The sequence below is a fragment of the Furipterus horrens genome, unplaced genomic scaffold (assembly GCF_987537825.1).
Source record: "Furipterus horrens unplaced genomic scaffold, mFurHor1.1.pri manual_scaffold_2, whole genome shotgun sequence".
Classification (NCBI taxonomy): Eukaryota; Metazoa; Chordata; class Mammalia; order Chiroptera; family Furipteridae; genus Furipterus; species Furipterus horrens.
The window spans coordinates 179,483,015-179,506,452 of record NW_028327172.1 but is presented as its reverse complement, the minus strand read 5'-3'; the positions used below and the strand labels follow the sequence as shown (position 1 = coordinate 179,506,452).

Sequence of the window (23,438 nt, the reverse complement as noted above, 5' to 3'; positions counted from 1 at the left end):
TACTAATAACCTACTTGACTAAGCGTTTCAGTTATGCTCTTTATAGCTTTCTGAATACCCATTAGGGAGATTGCATTGAAAAGAGAGGACTTTCCTGTTTGTGATCCTAAGTTCTGTATTGGACTGTACTTTAAAAGAGAGAGAGAGAAAATCTAAATATAATAATATGCTTAATTTATAATAGGGCAAGATATTTCTATCTTCTTATTACCCAGAGCCATTAGATTTGTTCACATGATTATGACATCAACCTTTATCTCTTTGAACATCTTTGGAATTTTGGCAATTTGATATATTCGTGTAGAATATATTTGAAAAATCATCATACTGTTTCAGAGCAGGAGAATGCTAGAAACAGTAATAGTTTGCTGCCTAGTTCATTAAGAGCAAAATTTCTATTTAGTTAGGTAAAATGAGAAAGACCACTTTGAAAAGCGGAGATTTTATTCAGGATGAAATTGTCACATAGTTTAGCAGCCTCTGTGTATTCATTGTATACTAAGTGCTAAATTAGGCACAATGTAAAATTTGTACTTGCCTCTGAGAACTAAGAATATGCTTGGGGACTCATAATGCTACCTCATCAACATCCAGTTCAGAAACTCAGAGAGAAAAGTCATAGGGCAAATAGACTTAGCCACCCAAATGGATAATTTAGGCATGGACAAGTTTTTGAAGTAAGATTCCTCAGGAAGGGTTTCAAAAGGACAAGAATTTCAAGCCAGGTACTGTAGAGAAAAATGGATTAACAGGAAAACTCAGGGAAGGTATTCCAGATGAAAATGAAGTTTCAAAACTATTTCTTGGCTTAACGATTATAACCCATATGCAAAACAATTATCCACAGAGACCAATAAAATTACTTAAGATGATTTTCCTTCCTATTCTGTTTTCAAAATTGCAGTTGAAATCTGGAGAGACAGCTGCCAACATTGCTAGAGAGCTGGCTGAACAAACAAGGAATCATTTGAATGCTGGAGACATCACCTACTCTGTCCGTGCCATGGATCAGCTGGTAGGCCTCCTGGACGTACAACTGCGGAACTTGACCCCAGGTGGAAAAGACAGTGCTGCACGGAGCTTGAACAAGGTAAAGACCTTAGTGATATATAACTTCAAAGTCATAGTAAAGTCAGTGAGACTTCCTTGGTTAATTTCTTTTTCAAATAAATCAGATCATTCTGAAGAACACTGCTAGTTACCTATTTAATTCGCTTCACAATTTCATTATAATTATGACTCTGTTTAGCTTTTAATCCAAAAAAATAAATGATAATCTCTTCATGTATGTTTTGAATTTACAGTTCTATTTTTATAATATATACTTTGTTTTGTGTTCTAAATTCGAGCAGAATCAATAAGTGTAATGCATTTTGTTTCTTTTTTCCTTTCAAACTTTTATATTAAAATAATTGACAAAACAAATGTCTAATCAATAAATAGAAACGTAGAAAATAGGAACAATGAAAAAGGATATTAGAAATGCATTATATATATTTTATAAATGTAATAATTTAATCTAATTAATATTCTATTTAGAAACTCCTGGGGCAGATAACTAGGTTTTAACTTTTATTTTCTTTTGGTATTTAAGTTGCTAATATTTTACATCACTACCATAAAACTTAAAAGGTTTAATGTATTTCAGCAAATTTGATATAAATAATTTATTTTTTAAATTTTGGAAAGCATACATTTTATATATTTTTATTTATAAATATATACATTACATACACATATATGTTTACTGTATATATCCTATATATACCATAAAAGCACCTTATATTCCTTATAACGAATATAATTTATATAACAAAATATCACATGGAGAACGAACTTCATGGTAAGAAGATATTAGAATTGCTACCATCAAATGACTTGTGTTCTCTAAAAAGTATTTATGTAGTAGAGATGATCAGTTATTGATACTGGATTTTAAAGCCTTGAATATATGGATAATCTTACTACTTTAAAAGTAAGAATTTGGCACCGACAATGTCCTTCTTGTAATTCACTAAATAAACATTCTCCCTTTAGAATGAAAGATGACTTTACAGTGTGGTATGTGTATGTGTATACATACACACACGCACACACACACACACACATATTTCTTCTGTGTATTAAACTAAGTAAGGGTCTCACTCAGTAATATGGAAGGGATTTTTTAAATAGTGATGGTATGGCATAAGAAGGCCTGATTTTTATCTGACAAATAGTTTTTGTGCAATTTCATCCTCAGAAAACATATTCAGTTTTATCTATTAGATAATATTTTTTTCATGCTGAGCATAAAGGAGTTATTTTTGTCAGTTAAATCCATGATAAAATCAACCAAGCCCCTGGTAGAATATAATCCACAGTTGACTAAGTGATCTGGGCATGCTGTGATTTTAATGTGTTATTATGCAGGCTGACTGGATGCTATTAATGAATATCGCTGCTGGCTATTGTTCTCATAATGTACTGCATGTAGTAATTTCTATTAATGTTACATATCCATAACATTACTTGTTATAGCAATACTTTGTATCTTTATTTAAAAGTAGTGCTGATATCTGACAGTATCAGGTAAAGCTGGCAATCAACGTCACATTCTAACTGGCTACAGCTAATCAGCTTGCCTACTCTGAATATCAAATAACTACATAATGGGCAAATTTCCATTTGTGAAGCTTTTTAATGCTCTCTTTTTTCCCCCCATTTGGCTCTTTTCAATTGTTTATATAATGTGGTTTGTCATATGTTAATTTGCATGGTGGCATAAGGGAATGGGAGGGCAAAGGTTATTCACCTGCTTGCTGGCTTATTTTAGTTTCCTGTGGTTCCCACTGTCCCCTGAAGCAGTTATAACCCATTATATTTGCAAAGTCAACTCCTTACAAATCAGTTGTGCTCCATGTTGAAATTCTGGAGGGTTTAGAGTCCTGCAAAACCAAGATGCGATTCAATGATCCAAATGACAGCACTGGTAATTTACTTGCACTCATTCCTCACTTAATTCCTTAGAGGAGTAACCGCTCTATGCTCATTGAAGAATGCATGAATTAAAGTTGGGAGAGTGTTAGCCACATAAAAGACATTGCAGTAACTGCTTCTTAAAACTGAGTAATTTTCTCCTTCAACAATCAAGGCTACTGAAGGGAAAAAAAAATAGGAAAGAGTAGGAAAACAGCAATCTAATTTATATAATTTTAGGTCATTTATTTAAATAGTGCAAACAAGCTTATTAAGCATTCCTTTGTTATCTGGAAAAATAATATTTGGGACTGAACATAACATACTGTTAACCTTTCGCTCAGTAAAGCATCATTGTGTATGCAAATAAATAAATAAACAAAAACAGGCTTCTTATCCCACAGACGTTTCTGAAATGTGTAAATTTTTATTTGGTCAAAACTAACAAAAGTAATTATTTAAGAAATAAAAGCAGCGGTAAATCAGGATATTGTTTACATTCTTTTAATCAGAAGTTACTTATCTCTTGCTATTTGTCCCTTAGAATCAAATAATCATAATGAATAGCCATTTTTATTTTTCTGATAAACATATTTTTTTGTATGTTTGACCACATAGTTTGTGGTTGCATATTAACCATCTGTATCATCTGTAAACCACAAACAACATCCTACTTTGAAAAGCGGGTTCAAATTTTTTCTCATAAATTACTTAACTTCATATGTCATCATTTGTGGCCCAGGAATTAATAACTAATTTGATGGGATATGAATCATTTCAAATGAATGAAGTATATTGATTTTTTTTTTTTTACTAATTTCTACTAAATGTATTCCAAGATTTCTTTCCATCATTAATTAACAGCTTTACACCATCCAGTTTTCACCTGGGTTGTTCTGAAAGCGTCTTGGCCACTATTTTTCAAGCCATGGCTCACATTTTTCTGCTGCTTAGCTTTCATTCTCTTCTGGAAAGTAGTACACAAGAAAATAAGGTGTTTTGTGTAGATGTGTTCTTTTATTTTTCTTGTTCCCTCTGTCACTAACGTGTTTTTTCTATTCTGTGTTTAATCTGCTGTCTTAATGGATTCAGCTTCAGAAAAGAGAGCGCTCTTGCAGAGCTTATGTCCAGGTACTTTCTGCGTTTTTCTAAATGTGTTACGTTGTTGAATTGTCTTTGGTGGTGATAGCATGTGTGGGCATCTGAAAGAAAAATACATATATATTCAACACTGTTGAACTAAAGAAATTTCAGGGAGGGCACCAAGGGTGGGAATGGAGAAATCATATAAAAGCATATGTGTTAAAAAAAGATGTAACCGTGCCAAAGCTGCATCAGGCCAGAGCCCCAAAGACTAAGAAGGAGGTGCAACTTGGGGTGTGAGGCATGTGATCATCACTACAAGGTGAGTTGGGTGTAATATACTACTCCTTTGATTTTTTTCCAAAAAGTGTATATGAAAATATTTTATTAATATATTGGGCCAGCTAATATTTGAGTAGGAAGGTATTCAGAATGACAGTCAGAACCATGTTTAGTCCTGGATACTGGCAATATCATGCTTCTCTATCAGAATGTTCAAGATATGCTGTGATTAATCCCAGTGTAAATGTGATCACAATGTAAATATAACTTGTCTCCCATTAACATGTTGCAGTTTGTTTCTAAGCAAGGCAAAAACCATTTCAATACTTATGAGTTCTATATGAAAAAAAGAAAAACCCAATAATATGCTTTATAGTTCTTTTTACAAGGAAGGAAGGAAAGAAGGCAGTGTAGGAGTGGAAAAATTTTCCCTTCTTCCATTCTAGGTTCTTTGGCTGGTATAATAATAAAATTGATGTGAGACAGATTAACAAGGAAAAAGGAATTTTAATTATGTATGGGAGCCCTATGAAGATATGAGACTCAAAGGCTGTTGTGAAGTTGGGGTTTACACGCCATCCTGGGCTAAGGGAAGGGATGGGGCCTGGCGCTTCAAAGGGGAGGAAGGAAATTCACAAAAGAATGAGAAACACGTATGTTCGGTAAACAGATGTTAGCCCTGCCATGCAGGCAAATCTTTCAGATAAAGGAAAAAAAAAAAAAAAGATTTTTCTGGTAATAGCTCTTTTTTTTTTTTCCGATATAGACTCCCTATCTAAATTCTTTTAGGTAGTTAAGGGAGAGAGAAAATTTTTCCTGAGTCTGCTGGTCTTGACTGCTTTCAGCTAAAAAATATCCATATGCCAAAGTGAATGACTTGTGGTGCTATGTGATGGTCCCCTTCATCAGGAAAGAAGGAAAAAAATGAAACTGTGAGACTATAAACTTTACTCTTTATGTGTATCATAGCATTTTTAAAGGGGAAGTCCAACTGGATATATAAAGAAAGGTGCACTCAGAAACCAGCGTCACTGTTTCTCAGATTGGCAGTCCAGAAGCTAAACCTGATCAGTTTATTCACAATGAGGTTATTTTATGAGAGGACCATTTAAAAGGGAAAAAGTAATAATTTGAGTATCAAACAGATATTAGGAAGATAAGCTATCGCTTTACATTTTACTTTATAAAATAGTGAATCTTTGTGTTGAAGTTTATTTTTCTACAGTTTTGGCAAAGAAAATTGCTTTGGGAGGTTGATACACCATATATATATATATATATATATATATATATATATATATATATATATATAAAACCTATCCTCTTAGTGTGTGTAATAGAGAAATGAAAGTATTCTTCAGCAATGAAAACCGAAGATCATTTTTGAGCAATTTTAGGATTGTTTTTTATTACAATCTGTGTTTTCCCCTCAGTGGGGCCTTGGAGATAATTAGCCTTTCAGTATTTAAATCTATGAAATGCATGGTCATTCAAACACAGATCTCTGATGGAAAATTAATAGCATAGTTTATTCAATGGCTGATTTCCTGGTGTTATAATTGACTGACTATAGGTAAATGTTTCTGCTATTGACCAAACATCCTCAAAATACCAAATACACACAGAATATTGATGAAGTGGAAATGCTGTGCTCGCTAATACATGCCATTACTTCTGTTCATTTTAATTATTCTATGAATTTCTAGAGTGAATAATACTTTAGTCTATTTGAATTTTAAAGACTTTTGTTCCCTATTGTTTCTATGTTCACAGCATGTTCTGAGCCCTTCATAATAGGGATGAAATGCACTTGAACTTCATGTATTAAATTTGAAAAAAAGATAATTGTTTAGTCATCATGAGATTCTTAAAAATATGACCTTCCATTTGCACAAACAGTATTCTTCCAGGGTTGATTTTGACCATTTAAATCCACTTAGCTTCTAATTTTTTAGAGATACAGTGTCTATTTCATGAATTAACTGGACCCATTTTTCACTCTTCTTGCTTCCTAACTTTTGTTTACTTACAAAAAAAGGAAACACACAATGAAATCTGAGATGCCAGCTATGATAACTGATCTGTAGGGGAACAATTACAAAATATTGCAGTTTCTTTGAATTTTTAGAATAATATGTGTTTCTCCTAAAACGCATTTTGCTTTTATCTCCAGAATTTTAACAAAAAATGAATACATTAGATTCAATACATTTTATTTTCTTTAATTAGTTGTAGTTTTAGATTATACTAAAACATTTGTTGACTACCAAAAGATAGAAGTTAACATTTGTCACTACAAAAAATATTACCACCATATCTTAGGCATTATACATACCTTCATTTAAGAAGAAAGTTTTAATTTGTGTGTCAGAGAAGATAAGTAAAGCTTGTGTTGCATATGAGTATTATATAGCTGCTATGATGTAATATTATGAGAATGAACCTTAGAGATGATGCGTTAGCTGTAATTTGAAGAGATAAAATGACTGGTCCCAAGTCACACAGCCAGCACTGATGGCACTAATACCGCACTTATGACATGTATCCAATGCTTCTTCAACACCAATTATTATTTATATAATTTATTATAAATGTGTTGTATTTAATCATTGAATATATTTATAATTTAATAATAAATTTATTCTTAATTATTTTAAGAATAAATGAACTTATTAGGTCCTAATTGTGTAGCACATTTTGCATAAATCTTAATGATTATTCACAACAATCCTATGAGATAATTATTGCTATTTTTTATTTAGTGTAGAGAAAATGGGGCCCAGGGAGGATTAACAGACTTTTATAAGATTAGGCAATAATAATTGAAGGAGTCCTCAACTAGGTCTTCCAAAGCTCATGCTCTCGATTTCTAAGATATTGTTATTGCAGAACTGACTTTATTATTTGGTGTTAGGAGTCAAGATATATCATTTGGCTTATATTTATTGATTTATTGTTTTATATTTCAGGGATGGTATAAAGTAAAACTTTTTTTCTATATCCTTTTTAGACTATTTGAATTGACTGTATGGTAATTATTTGCACTGCTACATTAAATTAAATACAAACATAATTTGCTTTGAGGTACTGTTTTTCAGAGGAGACTATGACTAGGAAATTATTATATTGGGAGAAGAAAATACAAATAGAAAAAATGGTAACTCTTTGTTAAAGGAGGAAGTATCAAAGTGTTTTTCAAAGAAGCTTCCCATTTTAATTTCCGCCAACAATATAGGTGGGTTTCAGTTACTTCTGTCTTTGACAACACTTGTTGTTTCCTGCCTTTTTGATTATAGCCATATTGCTACAAGTGAATTGCAGAAGTCTGTAACTCTAGGCATGTAACAGGGTCAGGGGTTGGGTTGTCAGGAGTGTAATCCATGAACCCAAGGAAAGGCCTGTGTTTTCCATGAGATTCTGGGAGTGGAGCGTGACCTTACTCAGCTAAAGAACAGCTGCCTTTGGGGTCTGTGTATGTAACCAGTACTGAAAGTTACATTTTTTCTCATTTTTCAACCTCAGGTTTTCATCTTTTAAAATAATAGTGTTTGCATTGTTCTATTGTTCAGCAGAAACCACTAAGGGTAATTGGCATTTGTTTTTCACTGCTTTAAAAGTAGAACATTTTCCTAGTTAATATATATCTTTTAGTTCTTATCAGCATTTGTCTTCCAAACCTCAAAGGTGGCACATGCTCCCTATAGTGGGCCTTGCTTAATGGGAAGTACAAATATTGTACATATATTTATCAATGTGAATCTTTTGAGTCATTCTTTGGAACCTGCTTTCACCTGCATAGTCAGGTTGAAAAACTGATAGACACAAATTAAAACAAACACACACACACACATACACACACGTGCTCACGTGCACATACCTGGTTTTCTCCCTTTCTAACTCCTTTCTCCTGGCTTTCATTCCTGTTTGTTTGTTTGTTTGTTGTAAGGATGATGGCCTGTGTGTTCTTTAAAACTTGCAAAGTATTTGAAACAAGCCTGTTTAAAAATATCAATTTGGAACTACAATTTGCTCATTTTATTTTATTTTTTTTATTTTGTTTGTTTTACCTTAATTTTCCACTAGGAATATCTCTCCTAGATCCCAACCAGGCCAAAACAATCTTTAGCTTCAACTGGAAAAATATTACATAGTAGTTAACAACAAAAATATTCAAGAATTGATAGTTGAGTTGATGTGCTCACTAACATTATCAGCACTGAGAATACAGTGGTGCACATAACAGACAAAACTCCTGCTATCTTTCATAGAATGATATTTCTAGTGGCAGAATATAAACAATACACTAAGTATAAGAAACATACGGTATATGAGATGATGATAAATGCCAAGGAGAAAAAATAAAAGTGTAGGGTGAAAAAATTTTTCTTCTACCCTTCTAGTTTCTATGCTGGTATAATAATCAAGTAAGACAAATCAGCAAGAGAAAAACAAAGGTGTCATAAAAACAAAGTAACTCACCAAAATTGCTGAAACTATCACCTCAAATACCATCCTCAGCTAAAAACAAAAGGAGATTGATGTTGAGGGTGGAGAGTCAGTTATGAGAAACAACCAAGAGAAGCCCAGTAAACAGGGTAAGATTGTTATGTAGGTTTAAGTCATTGTCTTCATTGATAAGAGTTTCTAGAGATTGCGTCATTCTTGTCTTCCTGGTTCAGAGGGAGACATCCTTACAAATGGAGCTTTCCTTTATAAATACAAACACCTCTTCTGCTCAGTTTCCAGAGCTTCTCCTACATCTGCTGTTTCTTAAAAATAACTAGCTTAAAACAATTAATACTCTATAGAGACATATTTTTGGAGTGGCAAAGTCTTCTCTCTTATGAAAGCAGCAAATACATCACTGAGGTAATAGGCCAGAGGCCCAGATCTGATAGACCGTGGCAAGCACTTCAGCTTCTTTTCAGAGTGATAGTGTAAACTACTGTAGGTTTCTGACCAGAGGGATGACATGAGCTGATAAATTTAAAAGTTGGAGAGTAGATTATAGCAGAAAAACTAAGAGCTGAAACAAGGTGACCAATTTAGAAATAATGAATAGAAATAGACTCATAGATGCAGAGAAGAGATTGACAGATGTCGGAGATGGGAAAGGGAGGTTGTGGGGCTGAGTAAAAATGGTGAAGGGATTAAGCAAAAAATAAATAAACCTTATAGTTGCAGACAACAGTATGGTGATAACCAGAGGGAAAGAGGAGTAGTGGAAAGGTGGAAGAGGGGGGATAAATGGTGATGGAAGGAGACTTGACTTAGGATGGTGAACACACAATACAATATACAGATGATGTATTATTATAGAATTCTATACATGAAAACTATAATTTTATCAACCAATGTCACACCAAAAATTAAATAAAAAAGAAAAAATAGAAATAATAGTCACTTTTAGTAGAACATGAGTGTGGGATGCTGAGATAATTATTCACATTCAGGATTTTTTTAAGTGGGAGAAATAGGATTTGCTAAGGGATTGTATGTGAAATGTCAGAAGCAGAGAAATTAAAATTACAGAAAATGTTTTGCCGGAGCAACTTGAAGAATGAAGTCACCATTTATTGAGATGGTCTAATTTGTGACCTATTGGGCAGGGTACAAAAATGTATTTGGAGCATGTTTCATTTGAGGTTCCTATTAGACATGCAATATTGTTGTTAAATATGTAGTTCAATATACAAGCTTGAAGTTCAGCTGGGATGTCAGGCTTAAAATAATTTTATAATGTTTCACTTTAAGTGGAATTTACCACCAATGTTCTAAATAAATTCATCAAGGGAGTGAGTGTAGAGAGAGAGGAATCTAGTACTGAGACCCAGGACACTGTCATATTAGGATGTCAGGGAGATGAGAAACCAGCAGCAGAACGATCCTAAGCCTAGAGAAGAAGGAATCCAGGAGTCCACTCAAGTTCAGGTTTTCAGAGAAGGAAATGGTGTCAAGTGCTGCTGGATCTGCTCAGAAGTACTGGTGCAGCTTTTCAAGGATAAAAATAATGGCGACTCTTGATTAATTTTAAAAACTCAAAGGTCCGATACCTACTTTATCTGCACTATCTAAACATTTTTACCTATTCCTTAATTTTTTTGTCTTTAATCCAGACTTTCTGCAAACCAAAGTTGCTACTTGCACCTTTGACAATGTGCAGATTGAATTATGCCAGTTTTATTTGTGTGCCTCTGGTATATTAAGACAAGAATGATTCTAACCTCCATTTCAACTGCTACGAAGAAATTAATGAGTATTTTCGAGTTTCTTGTTTGGTCACTTAATTGGCTGTGTGACAAAGAGCTCCGTGGTGCATGTCAAACAACTTTCGGAGTCCTCTAATGATTTGTGCTTTGCTTGACTTGTGATACTCTTCTGTGTGGCCTGTCAGGCTGGATATCCTTGTTAAAGTGGCTAGAATAAATTGGCTAGCAGTGTGCATAAATTGTAGTATATTAACTACAGCAACAGGGAGTACTTTTAGCAGCTCTTTCAAGAGATTTCAATGTTTGCCCATAAGCATCAAAGCCAACCCAAACTTTCATTTAATATAATTAAAAGGACATCTGAAAGTAGTTTGAATCACAGCAGGTTCTTGAGATTTGGTAACCCTTTGTTAAAACCATGTGAACTTAATATATTTCACAGCTTGATAAATCTGCACTTGATTTGTGTCAGTAAGAGAGGAAATACAAATCGGTACCCTGCATGTTTCTGGTGCCCTGAACCTATTGCTAAAAGACATTGAGATCAAAGAAAGTGACTTCTATCTACAAATCCAGAATAGTTTTCTTTATATTAAGAAGTTATAAGAACTATCTTCTATAAGTTATAACCATTAAATGCTTCTATAAGGCAATAGTTGACTCAAAAGTTCATAAAACCATATGTAATGTAAGCAGAGTAAATTATACAGGCATTGTTTAAGAGTTTGGACAGATCAGTTTATAAACATAGTGATTCAAAAACCTCCAAAGAACAATGGCAGATGTTGATGATGGAAATCCTGTTTTGTCATGCAAGGAAAATCATTCTGGGAATTTCTCGGAATTTCTGTAGTGTGTCAGGTCAGCAGAGATGACTGCTTTACAAAATCATTGATGGCCGCCTCATCTATTTTATACATTTTCTTTAAATAAACAAAATGCCCTGGCCACTGTTTTGTGTATACTGGTTTTTAAAAGCTTCAGGAGGTAATTTAATGAGAATGAAAAACAAAAGCCCTTCTGTGTTTAAATAAAATCTGTTCATCTAAAACAACAGTATTTTCTCACTTATTTTACCAAGTGGTATTCTCTTCTCTTATAATTCCTGATCAAAGCCTAGGTCATTACTTAATTGTAAAATTGTTTAGTTAAAGTCTACTCTAATGATCTTTGCTTTGTAATCATGAGTTTACCTTTAAAAAAATTTAAATACATAGAATATAAGTAGATATTTCTATGCAAAAAAGAGAATGCACATCAATTTATGTTGGTATTACTTGAACAGTTTTGTGATCACATAGCTAACCAGAATGAAAAAGATATTTAAAGTAGTATTACAGATTTAAAATCCTACTTTCTGGAAGTATCATTAACTTTTCTGGTACAGGTCAGAAAAGAAATGGAAATTTTAAGGGGTAATTTGCAGGAAAGTAGTTGCCTGATGGCTTGGAACCAAACAAATGATATTTTAGTACTGCTCCCAACAGAGTTATAATTTTGTTATTTGCCCTTATCGAATGTATGAATTTTGTACAGCTGGTAGTAACAGAAACATAACTGTGGTAACATAAACAAGCCAGGGCTTTATTCTCACATAAAAAAGAAATGCAAGCGTGATAGTCCAGGATTAACATGAAGACTCCACATCAAAAAACAAATAAATGACAACAACAAAAAGAAAACCCACAAAGTTTCATCTGTTTTTCTACTTTATAATATTTAACACATGGGCTTCCATTCTCAATATGACAAGATAGCTACTGAGGTTTCAGTCATGACTTCAAGCTAATCTCTGAACAGGAAGAATAAAGACAAGTAACCAAAAGATTCATCTCTTGTATTATAGAAGCCTCACCAACTACTTCTGACCGTATTCCATGGGCTAGTCATTCTGCATAGCTCACACTACATTAGTAGGTAGAATATTGCAGCTGGGCAGAGTGTCCAGTGATTCTGTGTCTAAGGTAAGAGAGTTATTGGACAACTAGCATTCTTAGATGCTACCAGGAATACTTTTTATTCTTATTAGTGATAAACATTGATATCTTCATCCAGTTTTTGACATAATAACCTACCATAGTTTTATGACAATAATGGGTTACCTTGAACCCTAACAACAGATTTTTATGTTGTTTTGATAGCTGTTAGGTATAACCTGAGCGCAATCATTTTGTTTAAAGAATAGAATATTTCAAACTATTCTCAGATAGCATTTTTATTTTTATTTTTTCAAGTAACTTTTTGAATTGCTGATATGGATGCATGGTTTAAAATACAGAATATAGTGAGACTGCATTACTAACTCTGGAGCATGCCACGACAGTGTGATGTGTTTGTGTGGCTTCCACTTGGAGTTGCATAGACCAACTTTACCTCTTATTTCTCTCCCATTCAGCTCTCCTTCTTCAAAGCAATCATTGCTGCCAGCCCCTTAAATAGCCTACCAGAGAAAACTTTATAAGTCACATTCGTGTTTTTATAATGAGTCTTTATGTCTTCTCATACAGTCACAAAACTGTGTTGTTCTTATCTAGAGAAAAAATATTTGAGATTAGCTTGTGGCAAATGAGGTACCACTGTCTACTAAAAAGAACAAACATGTGGAAGTGATCACAAGGTAGACTTGTATCATGGTTTATATCAAGAAAACAACTCTTTATCAGTAGGGAACCAGGTGAATAAACTGCTATATTGAATAATGGAATACTCTTTAGCCACAGGAAGAATGAGGTAGATCCTGTATTGAGTTAGAAAGATGAATGTTGTATATTATGAAATAAGGACAAACAAGCAAGCAAAACTCAACAGAATAACAGTGTTATTATAATGATCACATTTGTTTTCATGTATGTGTAAATATTTACAAGTCTGGAGGGAACTACAACAAACTGTCAAAGTGGTTCCTTTTGGGTGAGGTGAAATTGTTGTTCCATAAACTTTCAGGTGGTATTTAATATATTTCTGTATTTGTAACTCTTTATAAACATTTTACTTTTTTTACTGAAGACATTATTTTTTGAAACAGTTTTGAATTTACAAAAAATGTTGACTGAATATTAGAGGAAACTCCCATATATTCCCTCCATTATCATCTATGTTAGTAGTTACATGTACTAAAATTTATTTTATTTATTTATCACAGTGTACATTTATTATAATAAATCAATCAACATTGATATGTTGTTATTAACGAAAGTGCATAGTTTATTCGGATTACCTTAGTTTTTACCTTTGTTCTTTTTCTGTTTTAGGATCCTATCCAAGATATCACATTACAGGACATACATACATACCTACAAACATACATGCATAATATTACAATTGTCATTTCCTCTTAGGCTCCTCTAGTTGTGACACTTTTCAGACTTTTCTACAGGCTGTCCTTTCTAACTTCAGGAAATATACTTTCCATTAAAAAAAATTAACCTCTATATTTTAAGAAGCACATAGTAGCATTTATTGATTCACTCACATGCTTCAAGCATTGTGCCAGGTGAAGCAATTCAGGGGTAAAGGCAGAAAGCACTTCTGCTCTTACAGAGCTCACATCCTATTTCAGCAGCCTGGATTTTGGAAAGGAAATAGACAGTAAATCAATTAAAGTAATAAAATAAGATAATGGCAGAAATACTATGCAGAGAATGAAAAGAGTCATGTGGGTCCAGGTGACTAGTTGGTTGCTTTAGATTGTGTTTATCAGGGAAGACATCCTAACGAGATGACAATTAAGCTGAGTCCTGGCAGTACAACATCAGCCATGTGCCTATCAGGAGGAAAAGCATTCCATAGTCAGAGGTCACCCAGAGGAAAGATGGTCAGCTGAGAAGCAGTTAGAGAGTTCTGAAAATAGAAAGAAGGACAGTATCCTGAAGCAATCAGTTGAAGGAGAATACAAGGGTAGGAAAACTATGGAAAGGAGTCAAGATTCTGAATACCATTCAAGAACTTTAACTAGGGACTTGACGTTCTATTTTTTGCAAGGTTTTTTGGTTAAAAATTAGTTTTCCTCTAATACCCATTCTTACAGCTTCAGCTATCATTTTTATGTAGGTGATTCTCAAAAAACTTTAACCAACTACTTTACACATTTAGAATTTCTGTTAATGCATTCTCTCTACTGATGAATAATGTTTTAAAACTGCAGATCTCATCATGACTTGACCCTACTCAAAGACTCTTTATTACTCTATTTTTCTCTTAGAAAAAAATTACTTTTTTTGGGGACAACAATGTTTGAAAATTTGACTCTTTTTTGTTTTCTGACTTTCCATACTTTTAACGATCCCCTTCCACATCCTTGGATTCTATACTCTCAAACTACCAAAGCAAGTACTTGCAGTTCATGTATTTATGCCTCTGTGGTCATGATACCTTCTGCTTAAATTACTTCTAGATTTGTTCTCCTTTCTAAACCTTTCATCTCAGTAATTTTGACTTGATCTGTCAACACCTACCTTATATGTCAACTACTCTGAGGAAGCATTCTTTTCGCCACTTAGCCTGGATAAATGCCCTTTTATGTGAACTTACAAAACCCTCAGTTTTCCTCTTATTATAGCAATTATCAACTTATATTTTAATTATCTCTTCACTTTTCTATCTCTGAGCTCCTTGGGAAGAAAAGTGCCACTTTTATTTCTGTATCCCCATGACCTTTTAAATTGTACTTAGCACATACAAAGTGATGTCTGAATATTTACTGTGTAAATGAAGTCCCAGGCTTGTATTCCTACAAGTCCATCCACTGCAATAGAAATCCTCAAAACACTTGCCTACACTCATTATTGCCACGCCCTCTTCCATTTTCCCTTAAATTCACCTCATCAATACTTTGCCCCACCACTTTACTGTGACTGCACTTGTTGAGGTCATTAATGACATCCTGCTACTAAACTAGTCGGTTGTCAATCTATCTTATTTGAAGCATCTGACAGAGTGGATCACTCCTTCTTCTCTTGATCTTTCTGCTATTTTGATGCCTTTTTCCAGTCTCCTCTGCTAGTTCCTTCTCTTCTCCCAGACCCTTAAGGTTGGAGTGCCCTCTAGCTCAATACTTAATCTTCTTATTTTCTTCTTGCACAGTCTCTCCCTTGGTAATCTCTCTGATTTAAAAACCACCTTATGCCTGTGACCCACAAATGTTACCCCCAGCACAAACTACTCTCCTGAACTCCTAAGTTAATTTTCAAGCTAACTTCTCAATATCTTCATTTTATTGTTAAATAGATAGCTCAACCATTCCACATCCATAAATGAATTTTTAATCTTTACCCACAAACTGGTTTTACATGCAGTCTTCACCTACTTAATTCATGTGGTTCAACTACACCCTACCATTTTCTTTCTGTTTGCTCCCAAAGTGACCTCCTTCAGGTTTTGGAATATGCAAAGCATGTGCTCATTTGGCAACTTTTATTCTGGTTGTTCCCTCTGATTGGAATATCTCCCCCAAATATCTACATCATTAACTCCTTCAACAACTTTGTTTTTTTCTGAATTATCTGTTCAATGATGCCTAACCTGGACTATCATGCTATATAAAATCATAAGCCACCCTATCCTCAACCCTATCCCTGACAGCTGACCCTAGTTCTCCTTATCATGTTTGTTTCCTTTTATTTTACATGGTATTTAACATCTATTCGTCTATTTATATCTCTATCTATCTATCATCTATCTAGAAACTATCTGTCATCTATCAGTCTATTTTTAGATTTCCTTGCCAGAAAGTTCACTTCCAGGATTTATTTTTCTCTGCTTTGTTTAAGTTGTATCCCAAGTGTTTAAAAACAATATTGGCATGTATTAAATGCTACATAAATATTTATTAATGAAAAATTACATACTTCAAAATAAAGATACACAGTATCAAACTGATTATCCTTCAAAACCACTTTTCTCTGGTTTTTCTCTTAATTTTACAACCATTCTACCGGTTACCCAGAAAAATAATCTATCATTATTATTTAAAGAACAAAGGCCTTTTGGATGCTTTTACGTTTGAGTCCATTTTGAAATTGATGGTACTCCTCTTCACTTGACTTCCGTAATACCACACTGTTCTAGCAATTTTTCTTCATCTCAGTTGTCAATTATGCTTTCTGCATTTTCTCCCCTATTGTTAGTGTCTCTGGGCCATCAGTTCTTCTCCTTCTACTCAGTTTATCTGGGTAATGTCAGATATTCTGATGGCTTCAATGAGCTTATGTCAATTTATGATGTGTAAACCTCAATGTCAGTTATTTGAGCAGCCTGCAGGCTGAAGGAGTTAAGAACATGCTGCCCCAAATATGCTACTTTGGCATATTGATTATTTTGAGATGAAAACAATTGAGAAATAGTAGATGCTCTCCTCGTTTCTGCTTAAAACCAAGACCATAAAATTTTCTATGTATTTGTCAAAGAAGAACATTCTTATCGCCAGAGACTGTCAGTCAGTGCCAAAATGGATCTTTGCAGACAAACATACTAAAATAACTTACCAACCATTTGTTTCTCCTCTGTATTTTCTAGTCACTTTCCCTCAATTTACTGCTGCTGAAGCTTAACCCTTTTCTTCTTTATCTTGTCACATCACAAAGTTATCATTCTTTGTTTAAAAAAGTATATAGGCTCTAAGTCCAAACTGCTTTTTCAGGTCTTCGCTTTTTCTCTGAAAGTTCCTGTGTATATATAATATTAAATAAAATTGTTTGTGCTTTTCTTCTGTTAATCTATCATATCAGTTTAATTCTCAGGCCCAGTCACAGTACCTAGTAAGGTAGAGGAAAGGTTTTTCCTCTCCTAGAAGGCTTATCTAAACCTTTCTAATTGATGTCATTTAAGTACTTTGCATTCAAAATAGGCAACTCTGAATCCATCATGTTTAGAACATGCTTCCTACAGTGCATTTATACCCTCTACTTTTTCAGAGTAAAAATTTGCCCTCTTCCTTTGTTCCCATTTTACATGTCACCTCATTGCCTATTTCCAGTTCTGTGCACTGCACTTTTTATTTCTCTCACCAACTGACTTTAATCAGCAACTCCTTTTAAACATCTGTGGCATCTCTATTTTCTCCATTCCCAGAGCTAGAATGCATGAATTTAAACTCTGATTCTGCCCTGTGTTAGCTAGTTATCTTTTAGCAAGTTACTTCTCTGAGTTTCCATTTTCTCACTGCAAGATGAGGGTAATAATTATATCTACCTCACTGGGTTAGTGTCAGAATTAAAGGGACTGGTGTATAGAAAGTGTTCAGATGAGACTCTGGAACACACTCAATAAATATTTACCATTATAGCTTATATCATTCCCTGCTTTCATCTCATTGACTTCTTGTTACCTTTAGGAAGATCTGCAAATATTTTACTTTACATGGTTTGTAAAGCCTCTTCGAAAACTAGCTTTCACTCACTGACTAATCTATAGCCGTAGGACCATTTGCAGCCTTTGCTCTGCCATTGCTCTGCCATAAGGCATTGTTTTCATTTCCTCTGAGGTACTTATTCTTTTTCGCCTCTGTACCTGTAAGCATGAGTTCTGTTCCTTGCTTGCCTACCATGTGTATTTTAAGCTTGGAATTATACTTGATGGACCCTTTCCAATACAAAGCTTGAACCCTGTATTTCCACTGTTATAATGCCTGTCATGTTGTATCTTAATTACTTGTTTAATTGTCTGGCCTCACTCTGCTGTCATCATTTTGAGGGAGAAAGTACGTATCTTTTTTTTCAGCATTCTAATTAGTTAATATTTGTTGAATGAATGTTGAGTTAGCAAGAAGTCTGAATCAGGTTTGTGGCTCCATTTAATTCCTGTAACACAATATATATTTATTTTGGGAGTATTCAATTATTTAACTGTAAATGAGATTTATAAAATAAGTCAATTATAGCTTGCTAAAAACAATACATTTTTAAACAGCAGAAGTTGCGTTGAAGGGGCAGTGTTTTCTATGAAATTTTAGTTTCATCTTGTTCCACTCTAAAAGGTTCTTATTACTATATTAAGGTCAGTTGTGTTATACAATTTAATTTTAATTAAGACTTAAATGTCAACACTTCACTGTAATATAAAGGGGACTTCAGAGATTAGTAGTTTTTACATGCTTAATAATATTAAGTGACAGTGACTATATAAAAGAACCTTAGATTTATTGATCAGATGTGCAAATATCAGTCACTCAACTTGACTTCTAATAAAAAACCTGCAAGTTCAAAACTGTTTTGGAGACTTCTAACACTTGACCTTTAAAATTTTGATTTGAATCAATATCTAAACATAAGTAAAATGTTCCCTATTCAGTATGATTTTTAAACATATACTCTATTTTATTTTATTCTCAACTGAGAAATTTCATATCAGAAAGCAAAAATGGAGAATTAAAGAAAAGTTGTTCTTATTTTTAAATTATAACTAAATATAAACTAGATACATAAGTATAGTCAGAAAGCAAGAGACGAGAGCAGAGCAGACCTGTAAACTTATTTTTGTCTCTGTACATGCTGATATTTAATCATGAAGAAAAATATTTAAACATAACTGCATATAAAATATAGTGAGGCTGAAACAACAATATTCAGCAAACACAGTACAGTATATGTTGATAAATAAATATGGCTACCAGAACATATCAAAAAACAAAGATGTGGAAGTAAAATATAATTTCTAGGCAGTTTCAAAAGTATGTCAGCTATTTATTATTTAAATTTATCTACTCATAGGAAATACTATAATTGCTATTACCTTTCTAATGGGATACCTAATGATAATTTGCATATTTATATATTTGTCTTAAACCAAATTTTTTTTAAGTTAATGAACTTAAATAGAATGTATTACCTATTTTGGTATTTTTCTTGGCTTCTTATATCTGTTCTCCATTTATCTTTTTGTATGGTTTCAAAGGGAAATTTTGTTGAAAAAGAGATCTAAACATCTGACTCCTTCACATAAAAATCTTTAATGGTGGTCCATTTCTTACACAGTGAAGCCCAAAATTCTGTCATATGGAAGATCTTCAAAGATCTGACTTCTACCCATAATTTCCCAGCATACTCAAGTTTTAACACTCTTCTCATCAATCATAAATTTTCCTTACCCCAAATCCCACACATTTTCTACCATTTTTTAAATCATCAACTTGCTTATTATGTCCTTTAGCCTCAAATATCCTCATCATATTTAAGGAAAGTTTATTTATCTTTCAGTGTCTAATTCAGTGAACACCTTCTGGGATCTTTTCTTCATCTTCTTCATAAAGACTTCATTACTTTTTGTCTTATAGTCTCTGCGTTTATAGCTTTGTTTTGTGCTTACCTTCTGCGTAGGACCTTAGGCAAATTGAGGGCAGACTCTATATTTTTCTTTTCTTTTTATCAAGCTGGGAGTTCCCTCATTCTTTGCATATCATACATATAATACATATATAATAAAACTTCATTGAGTTACACTGAGAGTGAGCTTCGGCACACTTCCCATTTTGAAATCTACTGTTATACATAGTGGTCTACATTCTCTCTGGTAGCCCAGGGTTCTGCTTTTCTCTGAACTCCAATTATCTTCCATATTCCCTCTAACTAAGACTATCTTACTCCCATTCCATAGTAGTATCTGAGCATTTCTTCTCTCAGAAGATTTCTTGGAAAACATGGCAAAAAGTTCTATAACTAGAAGAGGATACTTTCAGTTTTTCTATTTTATATAAGGTCACTAATGATTTGATGGTAAAAATAGATTATCTGTTTAATGGGCATTTATTGAATACCCCAAAATATCTCAAGGTACTAAAATATACCCCAGGGAAAACACAAATGAGCACGATCTCTTCCCTGCAAACATTATGGTCTAGTCTAGTCATTTAGAAACAAATATATGAGATACTTTAGACAATGATACATGATACAGAGAAAACAAATCAGGTAATAAATTTAATAGTGAGGGCATTTCTTCCTAGATATGCTGATAATGAAATACCTCTTTGAGCAATTGATAACTTGAGCTGAAACCTGGGTAAGCTCATGATTAAAAAGATTGTCTTCAGAAAAATCCAATGGTGATAAGGTTATATATCTTTTCACAAGGCATTCATCTGATTTGGATCTTTATTTTGTTGGTTTTCAAGTTAAGGACTAGGGGTAGGTGTGTTCCCCAGGCGTTTCTGCTTACATAGTTTGAAATTTACTGCTCTCCTGGGTGAGAAGTGACATTGACATGTTTCTCACCATCAATCATTTTATGTATTCTTCCTATAGCATCCTAGGCTATTTCAAAACCACATGCTCTTAGAATTAAAAAGTTTTTAAAAAAAGTTGTTATTAGAAGGATATAGAGCTGGTTTTCCCCAAAATTAATTATAACAAGTAACCAAATTCTCCCTTTTACAATATGTAAAGTGTAATTATAGAACTTATAACATCTTTTAACAAACATACTATAATTATACACTATGAGTAAAACTAGTCAAATGAGTTTGCTTGAAGTCTGAATAATTATAAGAGGTCCAGTGATGTTGTGTAAAGCAAATGTGTGTTCAGAAGGACATGGTATGTCCATGACCATGGTATGAATCTAGGTGACTTTTGAGGCTTTTAAGTTTGTATTTTATTCTTAGAAACAGTCAGAAGTTACTTTAGAGTCCAGTTAAGGAACTATATTATGAGAATAGTGTAATCTAACAGTGGAATGTCCATATATAGTCTCATATCAAGACACGAGGAGACATGTTTTTGTGTAGTTGACACTTTATTGATTGATTAGAAAACATAAATTTGTCCAAAGGCACACTGAAATTTAGTGGTGGAAGTAGAATGCAAATTTCTAGTGCCCATCTCCTATTTAGTGTCTAGTACTTTAAAAATGATAATGAAGTTATTTACCATTTAAATTTTGGCAAAGACATTGTTTATTAAATTCACATCTCAAAATTTTATATTATTTTCATCTGTATGTGTCAAAACCATTAGGTGATTTTTTTTTTCTTTATGGATCAACACATTGTGGTGAAAATATAAATTTCCTTAGGATAAATTCAGGACAAATCTTATTTTCTTCCAACTTTAGAATATAAATTTTAAGTCAGGAAAATATTTACAGCAGAAAAATCACTGAGAACTGTTGGGCATTAAAGCGATGTCCCAGTACCTCACTTTAATCAAACTCCTTGTACATTCCCTGTTCAACCTAGTTCTACATATAGTTAAACTCATTTCTCTGTAACCAATTCAACCTGTTTTTAAAGAGATGATGTTGACCTAATGAAAACAATGTAAATAATAATTTTGACAAAAATATATTATGATGTGTGGGTAAAAATGTACATATGCATAAATATACAAGGAAAACAGAATGTAGATATATTTTTATCATCAAGGAGTTATGACTGTTTAATTGGCTTTCATCACATTGGTAACAGGGACATGCCAGCAATCTTTTGAAAGCTTAAACAAATTGTATTCGTTATAAAGTTATTTATTAAGATTAACTTAATTGTGCTTTCTCAGTAGCAGAAAACAGGTTAGTTTGTTGAAGCTGTTTGAACACACATTATAAACTATTTAATGCACATGCTCTCCCATTCCTCAAAGCTCATGTAGTACAGTCTGTAGTAGCTAAGTTGTGTAAAAAGTGTGTTCATGAAGATTCCATTGCAACATTTCAGAGCTCACTTCATATTGACTGTTTTGCAGTTATCGGACTTGACTTGTGCTTTATTCCATGATGACCTCTCATCTTCTCACACTGAACTTCTATGTCAAATTAAAGATTATACTTTAAACACGTATTATGAGCCAGGCAACCTTATTAAATTATTTTATTATTATTACCAATTTGCAGGTGAAGTACAGAGAAGTTAAATATGTGCCCATCATTACACAGCTGCTAAGTGGCAGAGCCCAGGTGAAACTCAGCAGGCATGGTTCCAGATCCCAAATTCTGATTCTACAGAACTTTGTCTCTCAAGCCTTATATTGACATTTCCTTCCAATTACACATAAACAATCATAAGTGTTTTTATAGGAAGAATAAGTGTTATATTTATGTCTTTACCCATTCAGATTTTAGGGCCAGATCTTTTTTCTCATTAAAAACAAATAAAGAAGGAGAAGGGTCAAGGAACTAGTATAAATGACCCATGGACATGGACAACTAAATGGGGATTGACTGTGGGAGAGGGGGCAATTGGGCAGGGCAGGGGACAACTGTAATAGAAAAACATTTTTAAAAAACAAATAAGCAAAAACCTTTTATTTATCTAAGGTTCAACAAAATATTTTATTGATTTAAAAAGAGGTATTGTATTTTTTTCATTAAGTACCCTTATATGCCACTTACCCCTGCAATCACCCACTGTTGTCCATCCATGAGTCTTTTTGCTCAATTCCTCTACCCCCTTTCCCCTCCCCCATAGCTGTCATCCTGCTCTCTATCTATGACTCTATGTCTACTTTGCTTGCTAGTTCAGTTTGTTCATTAGATCCCACTTATGCACGAAATCACATGGTATTTGTCTTTCTCTGACTGACTTATTTCACTTAGTGTAATGTTCTCCAGGTCCATCCACACAATTGCAAAAGATAAAATGTTCTTTTTTTACAGCCTAGTAGTATTTTATTACGTAAACGTCCCATAGTTTTTCTATCCACTCATCTACTTATGGACACTTGGGCTGCTTCCATATCTTAGCAACTGTAAGTAAGCTGCAAAGAACGTAGGAGTGCTTACGTTCTTTTGAATTAGTGTCTTGGATTCCTTTGGATATATTCCCAGAAGTGGGAGCACTGGGTCAGAAAGTCAGATCCATTTTAAATGTGTTATCTCCATACTGATTTCCACAGTGGCTACACCAGTCTGCATTCCCATCAACAGTGATAAAGTGTTCCCCTTTCTCGGCATCCTCGCCAGCACTTGTTGTTGGTTGATTTA

At 33.5% G+C, this 23,438-nt stretch overlaps 1 protein-coding gene across 5 annotated transcripts in view; it reads left to right on the top strand.

Moving 5' to 3' along the window:
• ADGRL3 (adhesion G protein-coupled receptor L3) overlaps positions 1 to 23,438 on the top strand; it is a 463,877-nt gene that overhangs the window by 326,330 nt on the left and 114,109 nt on the right. For 4 of the 5 annotated variants that reach the window (XM_090266822.1, XM_090266821.1, XM_090266820.1 and 1 more), the window contains exons 10-11: positions 905 to 1,090; positions 4,051 to 4,089. In XM_090266822.1, coding sequence (XP_090122948.1) covers positions 905 to 1,090; positions 4,051 to 4,089 — 225 coding nt within the window. The remainder of the gene's footprint in view (positions 1 to 904; positions 1,091 to 4,050; positions 4,090 to 23,438) is intronic. The other variant, XM_090266824.1, reaches the window with a different exon arrangement.